This window comes from Lissotriton vulgaris, chromosome 9 (genome assembly GCF_964263255.1).
Source record: "Lissotriton vulgaris chromosome 9, aLisVul1.2, whole genome shotgun sequence".
Classification (NCBI taxonomy): Eukaryota; Metazoa; Chordata; class Amphibia; order Caudata; family Salamandridae; genus Lissotriton; species Lissotriton vulgaris.
The window spans coordinates 433551638-433575793 of NC_141697.1; the positions used below are offsets into that span (position 1 = coordinate 433551638).

General features: G+C 45.1%; 1 protein-coding gene across 2 annotated transcripts in view; it reads left to right on the forward strand.

The window, feature by feature from the left end:
• Positions 1–24156, forward strand: part of COA8 (cytochrome c oxidase assembly factor 8) — a 99880-nt gene that overhangs the window by 70142 nt on the left and 5582 nt on the right. For both annotated transcript variants that reach the window (XM_086937877.1, XM_086937876.1), the window contains exons 3-4: positions 2280–2343; positions 8911–9001. In XM_086937877.1, the coding sequence (XP_086794003.1) occupies positions 2280–2343; positions 8911–9001 (155 nt within the window). The remainder of the gene's footprint in view (positions 1–2279; positions 2344–8910; positions 9002–24156) is intronic.

Sequence of the window (24156 nt, forward strand, 5' to 3'; positions counted from 1 at the left end):
CTTCGTGATGCCTCAGTGGGACTTGAACCTGGTTCTTACATTTCTGATGTGCGCTCCCTTGGAGTCACTTCACAACTGTCCTCTTCGCCTTCTCTCCTTAAAGACTGCCTTCCTGGTAGCCATCACCTCTGCCAGGAGAGTGAGTGAGCTCCAGGCTCTATCTTGTAAGCCTCCTTTCCTTTCAGTCCATCTGGACAAGGTTGTGTTACGGACAAGGCCCTCCTTCCTACCCAAGGTAGTCACGGCCTTCCACATTGGGCAATCTATCACCTTGCCCACCTTCTTTCCGCATCCCTCGAGAGAGGAAGAGAGGCTCCACCGTCTGGACCCAAAACGTGCGCTCTCATTTTATTTGAATCGCACACAACAGTTCCGGGTGGATGACCAACTCTTTGTTGAGTACGTGGGCTCTAAGGAAGGGAGAGCGGTGCACAAGGGGACCATCTCGCGATGGATCATCTTGTGTATCCAGGCGTGTTACTCCTTGGCTAAGAAGGAACCCCCTGTGGGGCTGAGGGCTCATTCCACTCGAGCCACAGCAACTACAACTGCCTTGGGCCGAGGTGTGCCCTTGCAGGACATATGCCATGACGGCTACGTGGGCCTCGCTGCACACGTTCGCACGACATAATTGCCTGGACAGTCAAGTCCGGAGGGATGGCTACTTCGGCCGTTCCGTCCTCCAGGACTTTCTGGTGTGATTATTGGTTCGCAGACCCACTACCACGGAGTTGGTATTGCTGGGGTATCTATTCTAAGGTAAGGAATCTATCACTAACGTGTCTCTTTCAGATGCACAAGTTACTACTTGTGTAACAATATATCTGTAAGAGACATTAGTTAGTGATAGATTCCTTACCGACCCACCCATCCTCCCCGTTCTGCCAACCGATATCTAGGGTTAAGGTCATCCCCTTCAGGGCCCTAGTTTCATGGCACCAGTGTTGGTTTTTGGCATAGCTCTGCGTTTCTGGCGCGGAAAAGCTGTGTCTAAGAACTGACGTCAGCACGCGGAGGCGGCGTCTAAGTACTCCGACGATGTCATCACGTCGCCGACGACGGACGCGGAGCCGCAGACGACGCCTACCGACGCGCAAGGGTACTGCTACGCAAAAGTTTACGGATCCAGTCTGACGCCTGGGGATATTCTAAGGTAAGGAATCTATCACTAACTAATGTCTCTTACAGATATATCGTTACACAAGTAGTAACTTGTGCTTTAGTTCTTTTCAGGATGTCATTTTCCATACTCCCGAACCGATGTTTATGAAAGCCCTCTGAAACCATTGCTCCTCTGCATCCCATACCTTATCCGCCCAGAGCGTGATCCCTTCTGTTGGGTGCGAGTTCATATTGGCTTTCTCCATCCTTCGTACTTTCCATAGCTTTTAAGTTATAAACCGAAAACTAAAAGTGCAATTGGTGTGTGGTTGAGCTGATTGATAATCAAGAAAAACCTGAACAGCGTTTTTCAGTCGGATGATCTTGTGAATTGCTTGGCGTCCTTTGGCTTTGCCCTTTTTTGATACAGTTGCTTCTGACACTGATGCACCAGTTGATCTCGTCTAGTACTTTCGGTCTTTCTTCCATCCTCCAAAACTTGCTTTCTGGTTGCCTGAGTCCATGTTTGGTAATTGATTCCAAAGTCGATCACATCTAAGAAACTGACAGAAATGGACCTGGTCACTCTCTGAGAACCCAGCGCTTTTAATGGAAACCTATGAGTTGGTAGACTCTGCATAGATTTGGAAGTGTTATCCACCTGCCTCAAAGAGATACCTATAGCCCCGTTGCTCTTGCTCAGGGTATACGGCAGAAGTAAATTAAATAAGACTATGTTGCATGCCGTTTGCCTGCCATTTAGCAGGTCTGTCAGAAAGGCACAAAATTACATTTCTTTGAAGGTCAGATTTTAAGGCTGGCTGCTTTTTTTCTCCCATATCTGCCCCAACACTAGGACCATGTAGATTCACTGCAGACCCCCTACATTCTCTTTAGTACATTTTAGGATCCATAACTGGACTCTGAGTACAAGCAGTAGGCTTTCACATTTTTTGCCCCTTTGTTTTCTGTTTGATATCTCTGCATGCTGACTTTTTACATATTATTTATTCCAGGGCACAGCCATCACTCGCAAGCTATTTGTTAGTATTCCAACAGCACTGTCGAGCACTGCAGTGTTAGGCTTATTGTGTTGATAATTGCTCTGCTTTTAATAATGCAATCATATTCTTTAAAGAATTAGTCCACGAGCTCTAATGTACTTTTTGTTTTTTTAGGAAAAAAAAGAATTTGTATTAGCAAGATTAAAAGAGAAAGGCTTGGACGAAAGAGACGAAGAAGGTAAATTATTCTACATAATTGTTGTCTTTGCGTTGTGAGAGTCAGTTCAATGGCAAATATGCTCTGGTATTAATCAGACCACCTCTAGATATTCAGATTAAGTGAACTGCAAGTACGCTTTTCCTTTTTGTAGAAGTCTTGCAGTAACATCAGTGAACGATGTGGCCAACAAGCTGACTGCCAGTCTCCTTTACACCTGTATTATCAAGTTATCAAATCTATGCCCCTTTTGCACCACTCAATCAGCCTCTATTGCAGCTATATTGTTCGAAGTTCATAATTTGATTGCATTGATAGAATGAACTGTGCATGTGCTAAACCCTGGAAATTGACAGGCGCTTACTTGCCTGTCTGGTGACCCTGCATTGTGTGCTGCTCGGTGGACCCCCAAAACGTCTACTGAAAACTGACTACAACAGGGGATGTGTTTTGAACCACATTGTGTTTAACCCCGATATCAGACATTTGTCCGAAATGGTTTCTTTCCAAAAAACAGCCGTAACATTCGTAGACGACATTATTCTCCAGAATTCAAAACCCATGGGCCTTCAGAGATAATTATCATCTCTAAGGTCTTACACTAATAATTCTATTTTGAAATCTACTTATAGTTAATGTAGCTTCTAGTGTTATTAAAAAGAAATACCTCCCCATTGGTGTTAGCCGGGAATTCCTTTAAATATCTGGGTATACACATTACTAGAGACACAACAGACTTCTTTGCGAAAAATCTGGCTCCACCTCTGGAACGCCTGCGGCGTGATGTGACACACTGGGCATCTTTGCCCCTAACCCTTCTGGGTAGACCGGCACTGTACAAAATGAAGGCACTACCGAGGTTTCTCTACGCACTTGAGAATGCGCCCTACCCAATCCCACCCAGATATTTTAAACACATAGCAGCACAAGTCTCAAACCTGTTGTGGGGCAATCGCCCATCACGTATAGGGCAGGCCAAGATGCACAGTGGTTGGTACGACGGCGGGATAGCGCTACCAAATCTACAAATATATTACTGGGCAGCACAACTCAAGACCCTCAATCAATGGATTCATGCGCCTCACAATGACCCAGCATATAGGGCAGACAGAGCACAACTGGGCACGAACAACATGCTGGCGGTACTGTACAACAAAACACTTGCCGCAAAACTAGAAGGATCCACAACACACATGGTCGCAATATGGTATACAGCACTGGCTAAGCTGAGATGGAAAGGAGTCATAACTAAACTTACCCCGCTCTGGGATACCAAGGACCTGGGACAATTAAGACGCAGTAAAGGTTTCACACAGTGGGATAGCATTGGTATCTCCACTGTGGGAGATTTATGGGATAAGGGGACGGTCATTCCTTTTGCGCAACTTCGACAACAGTACAAGCTAGGCCCGAACGAAACATACAGATATGTACAGATGAGGCCGGCATTGTTAACGGCACTTCCACCGGGCACTGAAGTCCCAGAGGCTTCCCCGCTGGAAGATCGTCTACTCACTGACTATATGCAAAAACGAGCAACTTCACTCGTATATCGAAAGTTAATCAACAACCTACCTGACCCTACCGCTAAACTACGGGAGAAATGGGCGATAGACATAGGTGACATGGACGATGCGGAATGGTTAGAAGCACTAGCATCTCCTAGGGAGGTGGGTATTTCAGCAAAGCTTAGATTGGTGCAACTCAAAATATTACCTTGCATATACTACACCAGAACTACTCTACATAAGTTACACAGAGCACAGCATCCTTACTGCCTTAGGGGGTGCGGGGAAGAAGGCACCTATCTCCACACCATGTGGGAATGTCCAGCGATAGTAGAATACTGGCAGCGGGTGATGCGTACGATGTCACAAGCGATATGGGTATCCATACTGCCAGAACCACGAAAATGTCTCTTAAACATATGGGACCCCAATGACCTTACCCGACCTGGACAGACATGGGCCACACTGGGACTCATGGTCGCAAAAAGAGACTTAGAGCAGAAATGGGGTGCAGCAGACCTACCCACCTTAACAGCTTGGTTTGGAAACATGGACCTTACAATGATAACGGAACGTACAGTATAAAAAAACAGGGGTAGCCCGCATAAATGGAATAAATTCTGGGCTGCCTGGAATATTTTCCGAGGGAATCTGTGTGACATGTTACCGGAGTCTGACATAGATAGCTCAGACGACGAGATAGAAGGGGAGGATTATAGAATTGAAGCGAAATACTATAAAACTGCTATAAGTAAGAGAAGTACTAATGTAAAAGTTAAAACGGTGTATCTAGTGATGTAAAATAATATAACTATGTACTCAATGTCTGAAACTGTCATATTTGTCAAAGAAACAATTGATTTAATAAAAACATGTTTAAAAAAAAAAAAAGAAATACCTCACACTGTGCTTCATAGTTGAAAAACGTGTGTTGATTTATATCAGTATCAAAGATTTGTTTCACCGACGCCCTCTAACCCAGCAGAAAGGGTGAACTAGTCACATTAGGTTTAGTGAAATTGAACCCTGTATACTAGGGTGTGGGGCATTATTTAGTCTACCGTTGACACTGGCCTACGAAGTTAGGATAGTCACCATCATTTTGCATATGCTATAATTTGACTTGTTTGGCACAGGAACTTTCTGAGCACAAGTACACGTATGCACACGCTTGAAGTAAACTTTTTACTCATAGGCTGCATTTGTTTCGGAAGTATAAAATAGGAATTGTAAGAGCTAACCAAACTAAAGAAGTTTGTAAGTATTAATATTAAAATTGTGGTTCTCTTTTTAATTACCTATGTGAAATCATGGCATTTAAGTGATCTCCGAGAGGTCTGTCCAGGCAAATGTTTTGACAATCAGTTATAAATATTTTCTAACCTCATATCATTGCCATGGTTAATGAAATAAACCAGATGACTGCCACGTATAATGAAATTCTTTTGTCAAAGCTCTCTTTTCGAAAGGATCAAGATACCTCATCACCTTTGCCTTTTACAGGCCCCCAGTCCATGACTGTTTTATCCCAGCTTTCTTTTGATTTCTCTTCCTGATCCTTTATCCGCCCCCTTCCACAGTGCAATCCTCTGCCTCCACGTTATTCCTCTCCCTACCCCATCCCATTTTCCTCCCTTACCAATAACAACTTTTTTCTCTGAGTCAACCTTTTTTTATCTCTGTTTATTTTTAATTTGTTAAAATGTGTACTCCCTCCTTTCCCCACTTCTGACTATCTTTTTTCTATCTGCCTCCAGTTTTTTGATAGATACACCACAACCTTTTTAGGCTTTGTTGCACCTTCTGTTGTCTTAAAACTATTTTACAATCCACTGTCTTTCATTTTATGATTTATGGTAAGATTCTTTTTAGATTTTTTCGTTCAGAAAAAAGACCTTGTTCTTTGAACCTGGTATTTAATACTGGCTCCTTCATTAAATCATCCTTGCAGTTTCCCCAGTGGTTTGACTGTTCGTCAGGCTAATGTTGTTGTGTTTGTCATGTGTTTTTGTTAGGACCACATATTTCCTAGGAGAGATCTCAATGGTTTGCAACTTGACTATCATTATGGCTCACTAACCACAGCATCTTGACAACCATGGAACAGCAGCACCACTGTACCGCAAATGCATGTTGTGCTGAACTGGCGGGACAAAAAAAGCAGCCTCTCTGATATATTGAGCTGCACAGGGGATGCCGAAAGTTTGACTAGCCTGACTGAGTGAGGGGACCCTGAACCACAGATTTAGCATGTAGTAGCATTGGATTTAGTTGTCAGCAAAGTAAAGAACCATCAGAATGTCTTGAAACTACAACTTCAGCAGCACCTTGTCATGCAGATGACATTGTTCTAAAAAGTCATACACAGATGAGCTTACAGAAGAGTGTGACTTTTTGTCTGCCTATGTGAAACAAAACAACAAGATATTCAATCGTCCCAAAGCACAATGTTGGTTTTTCATGGCTGAAAGGAATACAGCAGAGCATGCCTCTATGAAGCTCTTAGAAGCAATGAATAATTGAGTAGTGAGTTATTTATATTTAGTATTTAAGAATTAGATACTGATGAAAGTGTAAACCGTATATCTAAATCCAAGTTTACTGCTAGAATGAAGAAAGGAACTTAATCTGGACCATGTCCGTAAGTTATCTACTTGCCAAAGGTATATACATTACTACTTGCCGTTGTGTGAACAGATTAAGAGATTGAAGGAAGTCATCTGATAAAATGAAGGCCACGTTTTTGATTGTGGTATATTATCTCTTTAGAGGAATATAATACTCTCTATATTAAAATGCACAAATATTAGCTCCACACACAGAATAAATTACTTTTTAGTTAGCCTAGGGTCATACAAGAAAGAGGGAAGTGATCATTTATTTTAGGGCCGGTATGATTCAATTGTCTTTTATTTGAAATTATGATTATGCTCACTAAGGTTTGTAAAATGATCAAGTGCTAGCTTAGTTCACCCTACATTGTAAGTTGTAAGGACGGATGATACACACGCCTTTTAAAAAAAAAACTGTTATGATGTTAATTTTAGGTATTCTCAAGTCTGTATGGTTTATTGATAATCTAAACAAAATAAATAGCTTTAAAAAATTCTGAGGTGTATAGGTAGCTAAACAGTTAATCAAAAGATCTATTGGGCAGCAGTAAAGGCACAGAACGGTGCCCTTGTGAATCTGGGTGATTAGTGACACCCACCGTTTCCAGAAATCTGTGTTTGCGTGCAGGTAATTAATGCCCTGCAACAAGGCAAATGGGTAAATGAATAAGGCTACCCTACCTCCACCTTTCTAAAGGCCATAATAGAGAAAAGCAGATGTGTGTTAAAATGTTCTTTTCAGAAAGAGCAGTTGTTTCACGGTGAGACTCAAGTTGTAAGATTACTGAATTTGAAGTAAGGGAGTTTGTTTTTTGAAGAAGAATAAAAAAACATGCTGATGGTGTAATAATAAACTATCATCTTAAATGAGGTTTAATATACATTTTGATTTATAATGTCTCAATTAATGTTGCTCATATTTCTTTTGTAAGCAAATTATATTTTCATGGTATGACTCGTATTCACAAGATGATATTGTGCGTTCTGTAGTGACCTGGACATAATGCTCGTGAACTGTTTTGTTGAGATGTCCTCCAGTTTGCGGGAGTGTAAACTTCACCAGCATGGAAATGAAAAAAGGTCCCTATCCTACCTAGACTTGGAAAAGGTGTACACAGTATGAATTCATAAACCCATTAAAGTCATAACCACATATCTAATAAATCACAGCAATAAGCTGTAAAATACAAAGTTGTCATTTAAATATTTTTAAATATTTTTATGTCAATTGACACAATTTTTTAACTGTTTCTATTGGCACTATGAATGTATCATTTTATATTGAATAAATTGTACAATTGTCTAAATACCATTTTAAATTGTTTTGATCTTTTTTGCTTATTGCTGTGATTTATTAGATATGTGGTTATGACTTTAATGGGTTTATGAATTCATACTGTGTACACCTTTACCAAGTCTAGGCAGGATAGGGACCTTTTTTTCATTTCCGTTCATTGCTCCTTGTCCCTAATTGGATTTATAAGGAGACCTCCCTACTTTTTGATAACTTCACCAGCATACCACAAGTCCTTTCATTCAATACTTCACAATCAAAATACGCCTTGGAATGTCCCCTTCTAGGGACATTATGGAAGATATACTGACTTTGTATCTTTTATTCTGAGTTCCAGGCACCCACAATTTACTGTGGGGCAAAACAACTCAAGGTAGTTCTTGCTTTACTGTGTGGACAGTTTTAAGGTTGCCAGGTCCATCGTTTTGCAACTATGAATATTACGTGTTTTTCTTAATCTTCATCCGCCAGCAGCTGCCAAACAGACTGCTTGGTGTTCTTTACCAGACAAGTACTTTTGCAGAGAGAGAGCTGTGATGAATTAGAGATTGATACTTATATGGTACAGTTATATTGCTTGCCCTGAACCTATCATGTTTAGCTGCTATTTAACCACACCCCCCCTCCATAATCCGCTCTTTAATTTCAAAATCAGTGTTTTAATCATAATAATGATAGTAACTTCGTTTCATAATAAAGCGTTGAAAGCAGGTATTACCATAACTCGTATTTTTTATACTCCGTGTACCAATCGCAGCACGTTGGAATATTGAGTTTGTTTTGCTGGGATTGAAAACTCATGACCGACAGGTCAAAGCAGATTTCCTGCCAGTTAAAAATGTTTGGCATAACTCTGACACAAGGTTTCTATAGAAAAAGAAATATGTATTTGCAGAGAATGCCGACTTACACTGTTTTACTGGCGGGCACAGTAATTTTTGAAAAAGTTTAGTATACAAAGTTTTGCTGTCCTTTGCATGTGACGCAGAACATCACTACACCACTGGCACACATTATTTGCATACAAATTGTGGTGATTATTGATATTCTGCCTCATTTTATGTGCCCCAGACAGATAAACTTGCTCATGACTACCTATATTTTGTAATTTGCTGTTCGTAAATTCTTTTTTATTCTAAAAGTGTAACCTATGTGTGTTGGTTTTTAATTTCAGGTCGAAAAAGAATATTGAATGTGGACGAAATGGCAGATTTTTATAAGGAGTTTTTACGTAAAAACTTCTACAAGCATGCACATTATAATAGGTAAGTGTTAATCTCATGCTGGAAATGTAGTGATAAATGCTGCAAATGACTGAACATAAATGGTGATATTAAAAGCGGTTATCCGTTATATTTTGATGCACTGAATAAGGATGTCAGGAATCGCCCTTTTGGTATCTTTGGCACCGAATTTGCACAGCTCTAACCCAGCTCCCTTCTGCCCCACTCTCTACCACAGCTTTCACCCACCAGCCTCCTCCCCATCAATACTGCTCTGGGTCCCTGCTGCTCTGCAAACACCACTCAACACAGTCCTAAAGCACATGTTGCTTTTCTGTTTTACATAACTGCCCAAGTTGTGCCTATGCTGCCTCACTGTGTGCTGTTTTCTTAATTCAGTGATATATTTACATGAATAGTTATTCCAATTGTGGTTGCTATTAGCAACGTACATCGCTCTGTATAGGCAGGTTTCGGCTGTCTATCATTAACAAACTGGTACCAAAATGGTGAAAAACATCTTGCTGCATCAATAAAAAGTTTTAGGATAGGCCTATGTACTACTGCAGTATTGCTGACTCAGTTCATACTTTCATTGCAAGATGAGGAATGGGATTTCTTGATAGAATACCCTAGAAAGATTCCTTGCAATTCCCGATTTAAATGTATTCAATTTTCCATTTTACACTGCGCCTATCTCACCCCACACAGATTACATGCCATCTTTCCAAATATCCCAATCACCTGCCTGCGCTGTCGCACACTAGAAGCCTATTTATTACACATGCTACTGGCATGCTCCACGCTGTCTCACTATTGGACACAAATCACGTTCATTCTATCAGATCTTATAGAACAGACACACTGGTACACTTTAGGTTGTATACTTGCCCTTTTTTCTAGGCCCAAAAAAGCCAAGGTGACTCCTTGCTTTATTGACCATGCGTTGCTGTTAGCTAGACACCAGCTCAGAAAAGCGTTGGATATCTCATTCTGCTCCTTTGGTTTCTCAATGGCACGAAGAGGTGGAGAAATGGGGCCAAGCTGCAAGTAGTGCACTAAATCGTGAGGAATATTAATACTTACAGAAAAGGCCTACAGCTCTGGAATGGGATGCCCTATTTAGAGCCTTTTAAAACCCTTCAAATAGCAGATTTATAACCTGCCTTCAGCCCCTATATACGGCTAGCACTTAACAGCAAAGCTAGTTGGGAGTACATAGGATACCTGCAAGACAAAATGTTACATGACACCTGGTCGTTCTAGGATCTCTACCACGACAGATTGTGTATTAACTTGGAATGTGGTGTATACACTGTGCCGAGCTGAAAATCTGGCTTTAAAGATGACAAATATAGAATATTTAACATCCTTATTCCTCCAAATGACCATGTCTAGTTTAAGGTGGGTGTGTACTGGGTTTCATGTTCAAACGTTGAAATAGCAATTGCAATACAAACCTATCAGTACGTTTCACCCGTGAAAAGGATTACCACCTGTACCGGTCTATAACACGTGGCAGATTGAAGCTACGTATTACATAAAAGCAATTTATGTCTTTGAAAAATGCAATCAAGTTTGTTTTAAACAAAAAAAGTATTACTCAGTTGAGGTTGTCTGCTACTGTTCACATTTTTTATCACCATACATTGCTTATAGACTTAAATTCTCCTACTGACTTTCAAAGACTGAAAGCACTCATTGCTTTGTAGATATGGTTAGCTGCCAAATAAAATAGCTTTTCAAATCTTCTGTTTTGGAAACTTCAGAGAACAGCGCATCTGAACAGCGGGTCACTTGAAATAGAATCTGATTGTTTTCAGAGTTTTTTTTAATCCAGTTTAATAGTTTTATTGTATGCGAGCCGGGTCGAAAATATTGCTATAATATTCCATAGTATATTGAAAAGAAAAATGCATATTATAAAAATATGACATACATTATTATTAAATAACTATAACAAATGTTAATAGACCCAGAATAATGTATTTTAAAACCTTTAAACCAAATGCAACTAAGGCAGAATATCTTCCATGCTTATGTATAGGTCCTGATGCTTTCAGCAATCTGGTGATCAAGAAATTGCTCACAACATCCTACAATTTTTTACAATGTTTGTTATATATTTTGTTCTTTCTGGACTCCTCCCTGCATGTAGATCACCATATGTTATCTACATAATACCACGAGCTACGTAAAGTCTAGTGCGAAGGTGTGGCAAGATGCAGCATGGTAGGACAAGTTGGTTGCCATCATCCACCATCAGGAAAGCGACAGACCCGAGTGTTGCACCCTGGCCTCCTGTTGCACTTGAAGGCACAGATGGGAGCACAGCGGTAAGGTTCCAGCGGAGGAGTTGAGTGCAGTCAGAGCAGAACACTTCAGGGACCCATGATGGTTACTGCTGAACCTAGCAATTGATCTGGTTGCTGGCCATGCTTGCGAGGACACACTGGACAGAACTCCTCCTCTTTCTTTTATGAAGGTGAGGACTGGCTGCAGGGGATGAGACTTCAGGGCCTTACAAAGGCGTGGCAGGCAAAATATAGCAATGAGAGGACCCACCCACCTGAACTCCATGAAGCAGATTTACAAGCAGAGTAGAAGGGCTGCGGTCTCTGTGCGATCCTGCTTTCATGGGTGAATCGCAAGCGAAGTTGGTAAGACGGACCTCTGTCAGCCCTTGGAGAAATAGTTTGCATCCCCTCAGTGCTGGGGTCCCAGGAGGCCCAGTGCCTATTTGGTGTTGGTCTGGAGAGGTCAGGGTTCTTCCCAGATGGCTGCAGCCAATTGGGCTTGGTGGACCCCATCTGAAGTGAGGGAAGGGGAGTCTACATAAGTCCCAAATATTTGCAAAGCACTTCCCCGCATCACCAGTTCTGCACTGTTGTACTGGGGTGGGGCTGTCTCTAGGCACAAGTGATGGGATATACCTGTCTGCAAACACTGCAACAGAGACAGTCACAGACTGCAGGGGCAATGGAGGCAATAGGAGGAAGACGGACCAACCCTTAAAGGAATTACTTCTGAGGCCCTCTACACCGAAGGCGAAGAAGCTACAGAAGTGCAGGCAGGAAGATTAGCTGCTCCTAGGCCCCACTTCCCCTGGGAGTTTGGCTTCCAACATATCCATCACAAGGACAGTTATGGAATATCTATTCCAAAACCTGCAGGACCATTTTGCATCCCTGAGAATCAAACTTAATATGGAAATATGAGAAATTAAAAAGGATGTGAACTGGTGGTGTCGTATAGCAAAACACACAAGGTGATGGACGGAATGTTGCATATTGGCAAAACATTCACCCCCAGTCACAGATCTGGGTTTAATCCATTGTTATTTTGCTCACCACGCCACCCCAGTTTAGACATGGCCTTATGCAAATCAGTCTTGACCCTGTGCCTCATGGGAACAGTCCAGCCGCACTGCCAAGCCATGTCTTCTCTGGACCAGAATCAAGCATCCTAGGACCAGTTTCGTATGGCTTGTAATTTTCAAGTAAAACTGTGCGTTTGTTGGAGAACATAAATGTTGATGTTAATGTTAATTGATATTTATATAGCGCTGAATCACCGTCAGGTCTCTTAGCGCTCAGGAGGGAGTGGGCGAGTGACCGCCGGAGTCGAGCGTGAAACGGAATTAAACTGTGCTTAGTGCCTCCCTGAACAGGATAATTTTGAGCTGTTTTCTGAACTGGAGCAAAGAGGATTCCCTTCAGAGTTGCTCAGGTAGCTGATTCCAGAGTTGGGGGGCCAGGACAGAGAAAGCTCTACCCCCTTTTGATGCAGTCTTATACCGAGGGCAGATAGACGACAGGCCTCAGAAGACCGCAGTATGCGGCCAGGAACATAGGCCTCAAGGCGTTCTTTTATGTAAGTTGGGGCTGGGCCATAGATTGATTTGTGGGCGATACAGAGGCCCTTGAACTTCGCTCTTTGCTTAATAGGGAGCCAATGTAGTTTGCGCAACAAGGGGGTGGCATGAGACCTTCTAGGGAGCCTGAAGACCAGCCTAGCTGCGTTGTTCAGGACCACCTGTAATCTGTTAGCCAGTTTCTGTGGGAGGCCAATGCGTTGCCGTAGTCCAGCCTTGAGACGATAGTAGCCGACACTATCATTTGAAGTGAGGTGGTAGACAGAAGGGGGAAAAGTTTCCGCAACTGCCTGATCAGGCTGGTGCAAGTACCGAACACAGAAGAAACTTGATTGGCTATGGAGCGCTCGTAATCTATTTTTATACCGAGACTCTTCACGACCGGCATGGTCTTGGGGCCAGAAATGGTCATTCCAGGGGGAGTTTATTGTGTGGATGAGCAGGACCTCTGTCTTGTCCGGATTGATTTTCAATGAGTTTGCTGTCATCCAACTCACTGTGAATCTGAGGACATTTTTTGCATGGACCTGGGCATGGGGGGTATTATCGATGCTGAGGAGGAGTTGGGTGTCGTCTGCGTAGTTGAAGATTCTACAGTCCATGTTGGCTAAGGCTGCTATCAGTGGTTGCAGATAGACATTGAAAAGGAGTGGGGACAGGGCAGAGCCCTGAGGGACTCCACAACTAAGCATACCCTAATCTGATACCTGCTCACCCAACTGAATTCTTTGGGACCGATCTGATAGAAAGGATTCAAGCCATTGGTGAGCCAGACCGCAGATGCCCAAGGTGGTGAGTCTGTTCAGTAACTGAGCATGGCTGACAATATCCAATGCCGCTGATAAATCCAATAAGATCAGGGCACTGTGTCTTTTACTGTCAGTCATGGTTCTGAGCTCGTCAAGTACTGACAACATGACCAGCTCAGTACTGTGGTGTGACCTAAAGCTTGCTTGGCGTCCATAGAGAAGTTGGTGGTCCTCCAGGAAGGATGAAAGTGTTTTAACAACATGTTGTTCCAGGACCTTTGCGAGGAATGGTAACTGGAGATAGCCCTATGGTCTTTGGGGTTGGCCGTGTCCGCCCCTGACTTCTGCAGAAGGGGTATGACTCTAGCTTCCTTTAGGTTAGATGGCATATACTCCAGAGAGTGGTTTAGCATGGTGATGATTTGTCTTTCCAAACCAGGAAGGGCCATTTGAAAAAATCAGGGGGGGGGCAGGGGTCTGTGGGGGATCCTGTTTTAATCAGATTCAGAAGTAATGAAAGGGAGACAGGATCCAGTATGGGGAAGCTGGTAAGCATTTGGCCTGGGGGGGGAGTTCCTGAGGCAGGAGTGGGGGGCTATGGTTAATAGAGATATTGTCAATTTCAGAGAGAATGTCCCTCACTTTCTGCAGGAAGAAAGCTTGGAACGTGTTACAGTCAATAGTCATCCTCTGATTTCTGCTCTGATTTTTGGCTAAGTTCCGTCAGGATTCTGAAGGTCTCTTTCTGGCTATTTGCTGCTGTAGTGATTCTAATCTCATAATACTCAGCTTTGGTGGTTGTGATGCATTTTTTGTATAAGTTTAGTTGGGTCTTGCAATTTTCTCGCTCAGCTGGGTCGTTAGTTTTACGCCATCGCTTCTCTGCGTGGCGGAGCATTTTCTTTGTTTCTCTCGGTGATTGATTGAACCAGGGTGCACCTTTTCCCGTGTCTTTGACCCTTTCCCTTCTCTCTGGTGCTACGTGGTCTAAAGCTGCGCGTAGTCTATTCGTGAGGGTTTCACTTTCCTGATCTAGGTTTCCCTTTTCAAATATGGGGGAGGGACAAAGGAGGGTATCCACTAAAGTTGCAGGCTCAATTTTATTCCAATTTCGTACCATTTTCCATTTTTGTTGGGGTTTGGACAGGTGGCTGTCTATCGGGACCCAGCAACTGATTAGATAGTGATCAGACCTCACACACGGGCTGATGTCTATAAGACTAGCCCGAGGTTGGGAGGGCCAGACGAGGTCCAGAGTGTGCCCTTTATTATATGTGCGACCCTCAACCATTTGTTGGAGACCCAAACGTGTTCATAAATGTCTCAAATTGGTGAGCTACCGGGTCTTTAGGTGTTTTGTCCCAGTGGTAGTTGAAATCCCCGACTACAAGTAAACTTTGGTACCGTGTGCAAAGGCCAGAGATTATTTCTCGAAAGAGGTCGTTGAAATACGGGGTTGGCCTCGGCGACGATATACTGCCAAAAGGGAGAGACAATAGTTATTAAAGGAGATTTTTACCCCGAGTAGGTCAGCATTGTCAATATTTTCTGCCACTATTTTAGTGACTGTTAGCTTTTTTTTTAAGAAAATTACCACTCCCCCACCTCTTGTGTTTTCACTACGGTTATGTCATAGGACGTCATAGTCTCCAGGTAGGGCAGAGATAATATCTGGGATTGAAGTGTTCCCTAACCAGGTTTCAGTAAGTGCCAGGATGTCAATGTCTCCATCCTTAAGGAGAGTGAAGACTTCAAGGTGGTGTTTTTGTAGGGATCGTGTATTGAGAATAGCCACCTTCAATTTTGTCTGTTTTTTAGCAACTGAGTTTATTTTGGGTGCTGGTTTTGCAGGCAGTTGGATGAGAGTGCTGTCTCCTCCTTTCTTCTTTAAGATGTTTTCCTCCCTAAGTTTGGTTAGTGTGTTACTATTTATGGCATAGTTGTCTGAGTTTAGAGATTGTAGTTATCCAGTATTAGGAGTGTCTTTCAAAGATTCACATGCCTGAATCATTCCCCGTCGTCGAGACGGGAGCCTCCGGTACATAAAAAAGTAATGTCCTTTAGACATACATAGAGAAAATAGGCTTAAGGGCCTCACCTTAGTAGCCTTTCCTTGTCCTTATGCAAAAAGGACTAAACTCTCAGAGTCAGCCAATCAGCTCCGACCTCCCTCTAGAACCTTCCTGGGAGGAGCCTCAGTCCTTCAGATTTTCTACCGCACGTTGTGCTAGGGAGTCTCCAGCCTGAGCTCTCCTCAGGATTCTTTCAAAATCATCTACTGAGCTTTTGGAAGTGATTCTTCACTCTACATCTCGTCAGGGATTACTTCAGTTCACTTTTGTCTGCAGTAAGTGTTTTCTTTCCACTGCTTTCTACAATGTCTAAATCCCAGAAGAAAGCCCTTTTCAGGGCCTGCTCTTCATGTGGGAAGAAAAGGCTCCATGTGGAAGATAAGCATGCCTTGTGCTTATATTGCCTTTATCCAGACCACGTCCCTGCAGACTGCAGAATATGTAGGTCTTTCCCTAAAAAGACCGTAAGGGACAGGGAAGGTCGCCTTCTCATCTGGCTTGACAGGCTTAAGGACAGAGACAACCTGGAATCTTCAGAGGGCAGTGTTTCTAAGACCTCAGAAGTCTCTCAGAAGAGGCCAAGGGTAGCTTCCCCTGGCCCCTCAGACACTCCTCCTAAGAAGGCACAAAAGAAGTCTTCAGAGGCAAGATCTACGACATCTTCAGTGTCTGTCAAAGATGCCCAGACCTTTAAGAAGCCTGCTCAGTCATCTAGCAGGCATGCCCAGAGGACTACCTCAGTGACAACCACTGTGTCGACGACGACAGCGTCGTCACCTTCACCGTCGACGACGACGACTCCATCATCGTCGTCAGCAGGTAGACCTATTTCATCTGTTTTACTGCTGAAATCGTCGTCGATGTCGAAAACCTTGTCGACGATGAAGACTACACCGTCGACGACAGCGTCGTCGTTGAAGAGCCCACTGTCGGCGACGACGTCGATGAAGAGCCCACCGTCGACGATCCCGACGACGAAGGCGTCGACTAGGGCATCGACGGCGAAGACGTCGACTACGAAGACATTGACGACGAAGACGTCGACGACGGGCTCGCCGTCAACGAGTGCACCGACGACGACAACATCGACGTCGAGGTCATCGTCGACGACCAAGATGCCGTCTACGGAGATACCGTCGACGAAGACCTTACCGTCGACGAAGACACCGTCGACGGAGGACTCGTCGTCGACAATGACCCTTTCTGAGCCATGGAAAAAATCCAAGCTCGTAGAAGTGTCGTCTCTCACGCTGACACCGTCGACGACACCAGCAACAACGACAGGAACTTCCACATCAAGTTCTGCGTCGGGCAAGATTACCAAACAGCAAATTACGCCGGAAACAACGTCTCCGAGCAAAGTGGAAACGCAGCCACCTTCAGAAATCTTCCAGAGTGAAGAATCTGAGGAGGAAGACCTCCTGGATCCTGCTACTTCCATCTCGGACCTTCATGTCAAATGCCATAGCACTGACGAAGAACAGGAGGAGTTCACCTACCAAGAACACTCCGTCCACACTAGTGTTCGCACGGAAGTCACCCCAATGGTATGCCTGCCGGTCTCTATTGTCAATGACCTGAGATACCTTATACAGGATTACAAGCAACGCTTCCCGGAAACACCAGCACCGGAAAGTGGGAATCAGACGCCAGCAGTAAATAACCCGGCTTCAGCGTCAGTCCCGAAACAGTCTCGACCTCTCCCTCAAACCCACCGTGAGAGAATCCAACCTCAGGTGGTAGTATCGTCAGACGACGATGACGACGATGATGAATTGGAAGAAGGAGAGGTCCAGGAAATACACTCTGCCCATGATGAAGAGGATGAGTATGTCGCATCTTCCCCAGCTTCACCTCAACCACGCCAAGCAGATTCACCACGTGTGGATATTGGCGGCTTCCATAAAATTGTGGAAAGGGCGGCAAAACGATTCCATATGGTTATGGAATCGACGGAAACTGAATGCTTCCTACACGATTTCAAGGAGCAGACGCAGAAGTCAACAAAATCTATTCCGATAATAGAATTCCTATGGGAGCAAGGCAAGAAACTAATGCTGACACCCGCTTCTGTGCCTGCGGTTGTTCCACGCCTGGACAAAAAATACAAAGCCCCCCTTACAGCGGCAGCTTGCCTCAATGGGCACCCCAAACCAGATTCGGTGGTTACACAGGCGGCCCAGAAGAACTCCCGCAACCCTTCCTCCCCTCTGTCAGCTCCTCCGGACAAAGAAGGCTGGAAGTTGGACACGATCGGGAAACGATTCACGACAACATCGGCCATGACCATCAAGGTGGCCAACTCCATAGCTCTGTTGGGCCGTTACAATCGCCAACTCTGGGAAGACATAGCCCCCTATTTGGCGGAACTGCCTGACACAGTCCAAAGTGAAGTCAAGGCACTGCTCATGGAGGGTCAAACCTCAGCAGCGGAAATAATTGACTGTGCTATTGATGCAGCCATGACAGGCTTTCGTCAACTTGCTGGAGCAGCAGTCCTACGCCGTCAAGGATGGCTTAAAGCGACGTCGTTCCGACAGGAGGTGCAATCAAAAGTGCTAGACATGCCCTTCGACGGCCAGCACCTTTTTGGGGACAAGATCGATGAGGCACTACAAACCATAAAGAAGAACACTGATACTGTCAGAGCACTGGGTACCTTGCAGACGCGGAACCAGTCCTTTCGAGGCAACAGATCCAGAGGTCAGTCCTCTTATCGAGGTCCTCGTATTCCTACAATAACAAAAATCAATACCAACACAAACAACAACAGAGTCGTCAGTCTTCTTACGGAAGATCAAACTTCAGGGGCAAGAACCAGAAGAGGGGCACTGGCGGCCGCCAGTGACCTATTACTCCAGCCAGTCCAGCCACCCTATCCCTCATTACAAATTAGAGGAAAATTGACCCATTTCCTCACCAATTGGCAACACATCACCACGGACCGGTGGGTTCTCCAAATTATAAGATTCGGCCATTCCCTGGAATTCACCACCATCCCTCCTACAACACCTCCCCGCAGACGGACACACAAACACCTACGCCTGCTTCTCCAAGAAATTTCTGTGATGCTAAAGAAGGGAGCAATCGAGCGAGTTCCAACACCTCTGAAAGGGAAAGGCTTCTATTCCCACTTCTTTCTTGTACGCCAGAAAGAGGACAAATGGAGGCCCATTCTGGACCTCCGAGCGCTCAACGCTTTCCTACGGAGCCAATCGTTCAGGATGGTGACGATTCAAGAGATACTTGGCATTCTAGAAAAAGGAGATTTCATGACATCCCAGTCCTCTTATCGAGGTCCTCGTATTCCTACAATAACAAAAATCAATACCAACACAAACAACAACAGAGTCGTCAGTCTTCTTACGGAAGATCAAACTTCAGGGGCAAGAACCAGAAGAGGGGCACTGGCGGCCGCCAGTGACCTATTACTCCAGCCAGTCCAGCCACCCTATCCCTCATTACAAATTGGAGGAAAATTGACCCATTTCCTCACCAATTGGCAACACATCACCACGGACCGGTGGGTTCTCCAAATTATAAGATTCGGCCATTCCCTGGAATTCACCACCATCCCTCCTACAACACCTCCCCGCAGACGGACACACAAACACCTACGCCTGCTTCTCCAAGAAATTTCTGTGATGCTAAAGAAGGGAGCAATCGAGCGAGTTCCAACACCTCTGAAAGGGAAAGGCTTCTATTCCCACTTCTTTCTTGTACGCCAGAAAGAGGACAAATGGAGGCCCATTCTGGACCTCCGAGCGCTCAACGCTTTCCTACGGAGCCAATCGTTCAGGATGGTGACGATTCAAGAGATACTTGGCATTCTAGAAAAAGAAGATTTCATGACATCCCTGGATCTCCAAGAGGCCTACTACCACATCCCCATCCTCAAGTGTCACAGAAAATTCCTGAGGTTCGAAGTTGCAGGACAACATTATCAATTCAAGGTCCTCCCGTTCGGCCTAAAATCCGCGCCGCGGATTTTCACAAAGTGCCTTGCGCCGGTGGCAGCTTTCCTGCGTCAAATGGGTCACCAAGTCTTCCCCTACCTAGACGACTGGCTGGTGAAGGCACCCTCAGCAATAGGCGCAGCCGAATCCTCCAACGCCTGCACCAATCTTTTTCAGAGGCTAGGATTAACTCTCAGTCTCAAGAAATCCTGCATTATCCCTACGACAAAAATTACCTTCCTCGGGGCGACCTTGGACACGGAGTGCGCAAGAGCCTTCCCCTCGAAGGAAAGGACAGACAAGTTATTATCTCTGGCCATGGCTGTGGCGTCAAAGAAAAACCTAAAAGTCCGGACCTACAAGTCCCTCCTGGGCATGATGTCTTCCTGTATACTCCTCATCCCTCACTGCAGACTCAGGATGCGCCCATTGCAGGAGGCTCTCACGAGCCCATGGACTCAAAGTACTGGCTCTTTCGAGGACATCGTACGGATAACACCAAAAATATCCAAAAGTCTGGACTGGTGGAGACGCCGCAAGAATCTAACCGTAGGGCTGCCATTTCTCCTTCCGGCGACACCTCTGGTGATCACCACGGACGCCTCCCTGGAAGGATGGGGCGCTGTCCTCCAGGACCTTCGGATAAACGGCAAGTGGGACACTCAGGAGAAACAGCTCCATATAAACCTTTTGGAGCTGAGAGCTGTGTATCTGGCACTGCAGGCATTTCTACCACGCTTCCAGAGCTCCCAGGTGCTCGTCAAAACGGACAACACCACGACGATGCACTATCTCAACAAACAGGGAGGAACGCGTTCGCTCACTCTATCACGTGAATCGCAGAAGATCTGGAACTGGCTGGTACTACATGGAATCACGCTCAAAGCGGAATATGTACCAGGCAAGGACAATACCATCGCGGACGCCCTGAGCAGGCAAAGATCCCTCTCCCACGAGTGGGAACTAAGCGAAAGCGCACTGACTCACATCTTCTCTCAATGGGGAGTCCCAGGAATCGACCTGTTTGCCACCAAGGGGAACGCCAAATGCCCAAACTACGCAAGCTGGCATCCCCAACAAGGGTCACTGGGAAATGCTTTTTCCATCGGTTGGTTCAGCGTGTTTGCGTACGCTTTTCCTCTGTTTCCGATGATCCCAAGACTTCTCAGGAAGATGAAGGCGGAGCCCTGTACCCGGATCCTGATTGCCCCGTTCTGGCCGAGACAACACTGGTTCTCGGATCTGATTCGACTCTCCATCAGGACACCGATTCGTCTGCGGCAACACCCAAACCTCCTAACGATGTCCAACGGGCAGGTACAACACCCGAACCTGCAATCGCTCAAGTTGTCGGCCTGGCTCCTGAGCACAGAGAGTTCTGTAGCCTGAATATCCCGCAGGAATGCAGAGATGTGTTGGCAAAAGCGAGAGCAGGCAGTACCAACAAAACCTACTCTCTCAAATGGAAAAGATTCTGCATTTGGTGTTCAGAACAAGGCCTGCGACCACTGCACGTCACACCCGAGCAGATATTGCCATATCTCCTGCATTTAGCACAGTCAGGACTGGCACATGCATCCATAAAGGTTCACCTGGCGGCTATCTCACGGTTCACCAGAACTTTCACAGGACCTTCTCTGTGGTCCAGTAGACTGGTAAAACAGTTCCTAAAGGGACTTTATAGATCCTTCCCGAGGCCTCGGAAGGTCCCTCCAACATGGCATCTCAATCTAGTCCTCAACCAACTCATGAGGCATCCTTTTGAGCCCATTCATCGAGCATCCATCAAGTACATCTCATGGAAAACAGCGCTCTTACTCGCTTTAACATCTGCCAGGAGAGTAAGCGAGCTCCAGGCTCTGTCCATTCAGGAACCATTTATGCAGTTCAAACAGGACAGGGTGGTGCTGAGACCGAACCCTAAATTCATACCGAAAGTTCCTTCGGACTTTCATCTCAATGAACCGATAGTCCTTCGGTCTTTCTTTGTGAACCCTTCCACCGCTGCAGAAAGAGCACTACATTCTTTGGATCTCAAGAGATGTCTAAAGTTCTACCTAGACAAAACCAAGACTTTCAGAAAATCTTCCCAACTGTTTGTGGCCTACAGCAGACCGAGAATGGGTCTGCCTCTCACGAAACAAAGCATCTCGAGGTGGATCTCCTCAGCGATTGCATTCTGCCATGACAAGGCCGGGCCGGACGGCCTTTGAGCGATCATGTTACTGCACATTCCACCAGGGCGATGTCCACATCAGCAGCACTGTTCGCTGGAGTGCCGATCTTGGACATATGCAGAGCGGCAACCTGGAAGTCACCGCACACTTTCTCCAGGCACTACTGCCTGGATATCGAACTTCAGAAGGATGCAGCAGTGGGCCAGGCGGTGCTTCGCCATCTCTTTCAGTGAGGTGAGCCTTCCTACATCCCGCCATCCAGGTATGCACATTCTTTGTTCTTGTGATATTCTGCTTATGCTATCATTCCCATGTTATATGATAATATGTGTATTGTCTAACATGACTGCAGGGCAACTCTGCATCACAAATGTGCATATCTTATTGCTAACTACTCTGATTCAGGCATGTGAATCTATGAAAGACACCCCTAATACTGGATAAGAAATGCGTTACTTACCTGTAACAGCAGTTATCCGGTATTGGTGTCTTTCATAGATTCACATGCAACCCTCCCACCTCCCCTGGAAGGACTCACATCCCTCTCTAACACTATTGCGCCTACCTAGCTGGGTGCGTACGAAAATCTGAGGGACTGAGGCTCCTCCCAGGAAGGTTCTAGAGGGAGGTCGGAGCTGATTGGCTGACTCTGAGAGTTTGGTCCTTTTTGCATAAGGACAAGGAAAGGCTACTAAGGTGAGGCCCTTAGGCCTATTTTCTCTATGTATGTCTATAGGACATTACTTTTTTATGTACCGGAGGCTCCCGTCTCGGCGACGGGGAATGATTCAGGCATGTGAATCTATGAAAGACACCAATACTGGATAACTGCTGTTACAGGTAAGTAACTCATTTCTTCTCTTGCTGAGTATGACCGCCGTTGGCCAGAGTTCCTGGCCCCTGGGCCTGGACGGGCGCAGACAGGCTTGCCTTTGGTGCGCCTTCAGCGCGCCCGCTGCACACGTCCTCTTCGCGCACACTGACACATCGATCTATGTAGGGTGCCAAGCAGAAGCTACTCCACCCCCTCTAGACCGGATGTGCTCAGTGAGTGGTCTCTTTGCCGAAAACCACGCCCTCCACTCAAACAGCCGGCAGATGCGGGGACCGAGGCGGGTAACAGCGCAAAAGTGCAGAGGAACAAATGCTAGTGCGGGTATTCAAAAGTTTTAAAAATGCGCTAGCATAAAAACATTTAGCAAGAGTTATTAGGCAGTTTTTAGTATCACAAATATCACAATGTGATCGCGTATGAGGTCAGGCAGCTGCCTACTCACCGCAATTGATCTGGTGCTAGACTGATTTCGAGCACCCCTCAGAATATGTAGCATATAGTCCTGCTAGCTCACAGTGTACCATCTGCCCCCCTAACCTTACAGGGTAACCAATGTGCGTGCAAACTCAGAACATGGCAACCCTGATCCCCCAAGGAAATTGTGGTAACGGTCTAGAACCCTTTCAGTCAGTTTATCATGCATACCCAAAGAGATAAACAAGAATACACAGCATGCAGTTTTAATATTGGAGCATTGTGATTCGTAAGTAAAATGTGTGCTGCAATGATTAATCGAAGGAAACAGAATAATGTGATTACCCATACAAGAATGGTAAAAAAGATGAACAATTTAACCATTTTGCTGATTATAGAAAACGATATGCTTACATACAAGTACCGTAATATAGTGTACTCCTACCTAGCGCATTCTACCCTATAGTGTCCAAGGTGTGTGGATATGCAAATTCCTGTCTGGGTGGTCTAACTCCACACTACCTGTGGGTTAGTGCCAGCAAGCTTCCCGCCTTGGTGTAAAGCTGGACAGCACCCCTCGCATGCGGTGACCGGAATCAGCTGAACTGGAATTCCGGAATGGACCGACCTCTCAGTGCCAATGCTCCTCTGAATAAACAAAGTCTTGATGTCATATATATAATAACATCTTCCATGTTATCATGGAGAAGCCTCAGTGAGGCCGATATTGCTTTTTCTGTTGTGATAGCTGTCGCCGAGCGGCCAAAACAAAAAACATCTTGCTTGCTGAATTTAGCCCTTATACAGACTGTTCAAGGTGTTTCTAATAGAGTGGCTATGAAGTGGCGGTGTAAGAAAGCTGAGTTTGAAGAAAACTATCCTGTGTGTGTACGCAAATGAATATATGTCAAATGTCACTGTGTTTGGGGAGAGAAGGCAACTTAAGAATGTGAGCATGTAAAGATTGCATTTCTTAACCAAGCCTAATACTGCCATGTGATCATGGAGAGGGACTTCTCCCAGGAACAGTCTAACAACAGTCGCTCTAATGAAGTTCATTACAGCTACAAGCTATCGGCTCTACAAGGCCAAAACCTTATGCTACAGGCCCACACCGAAG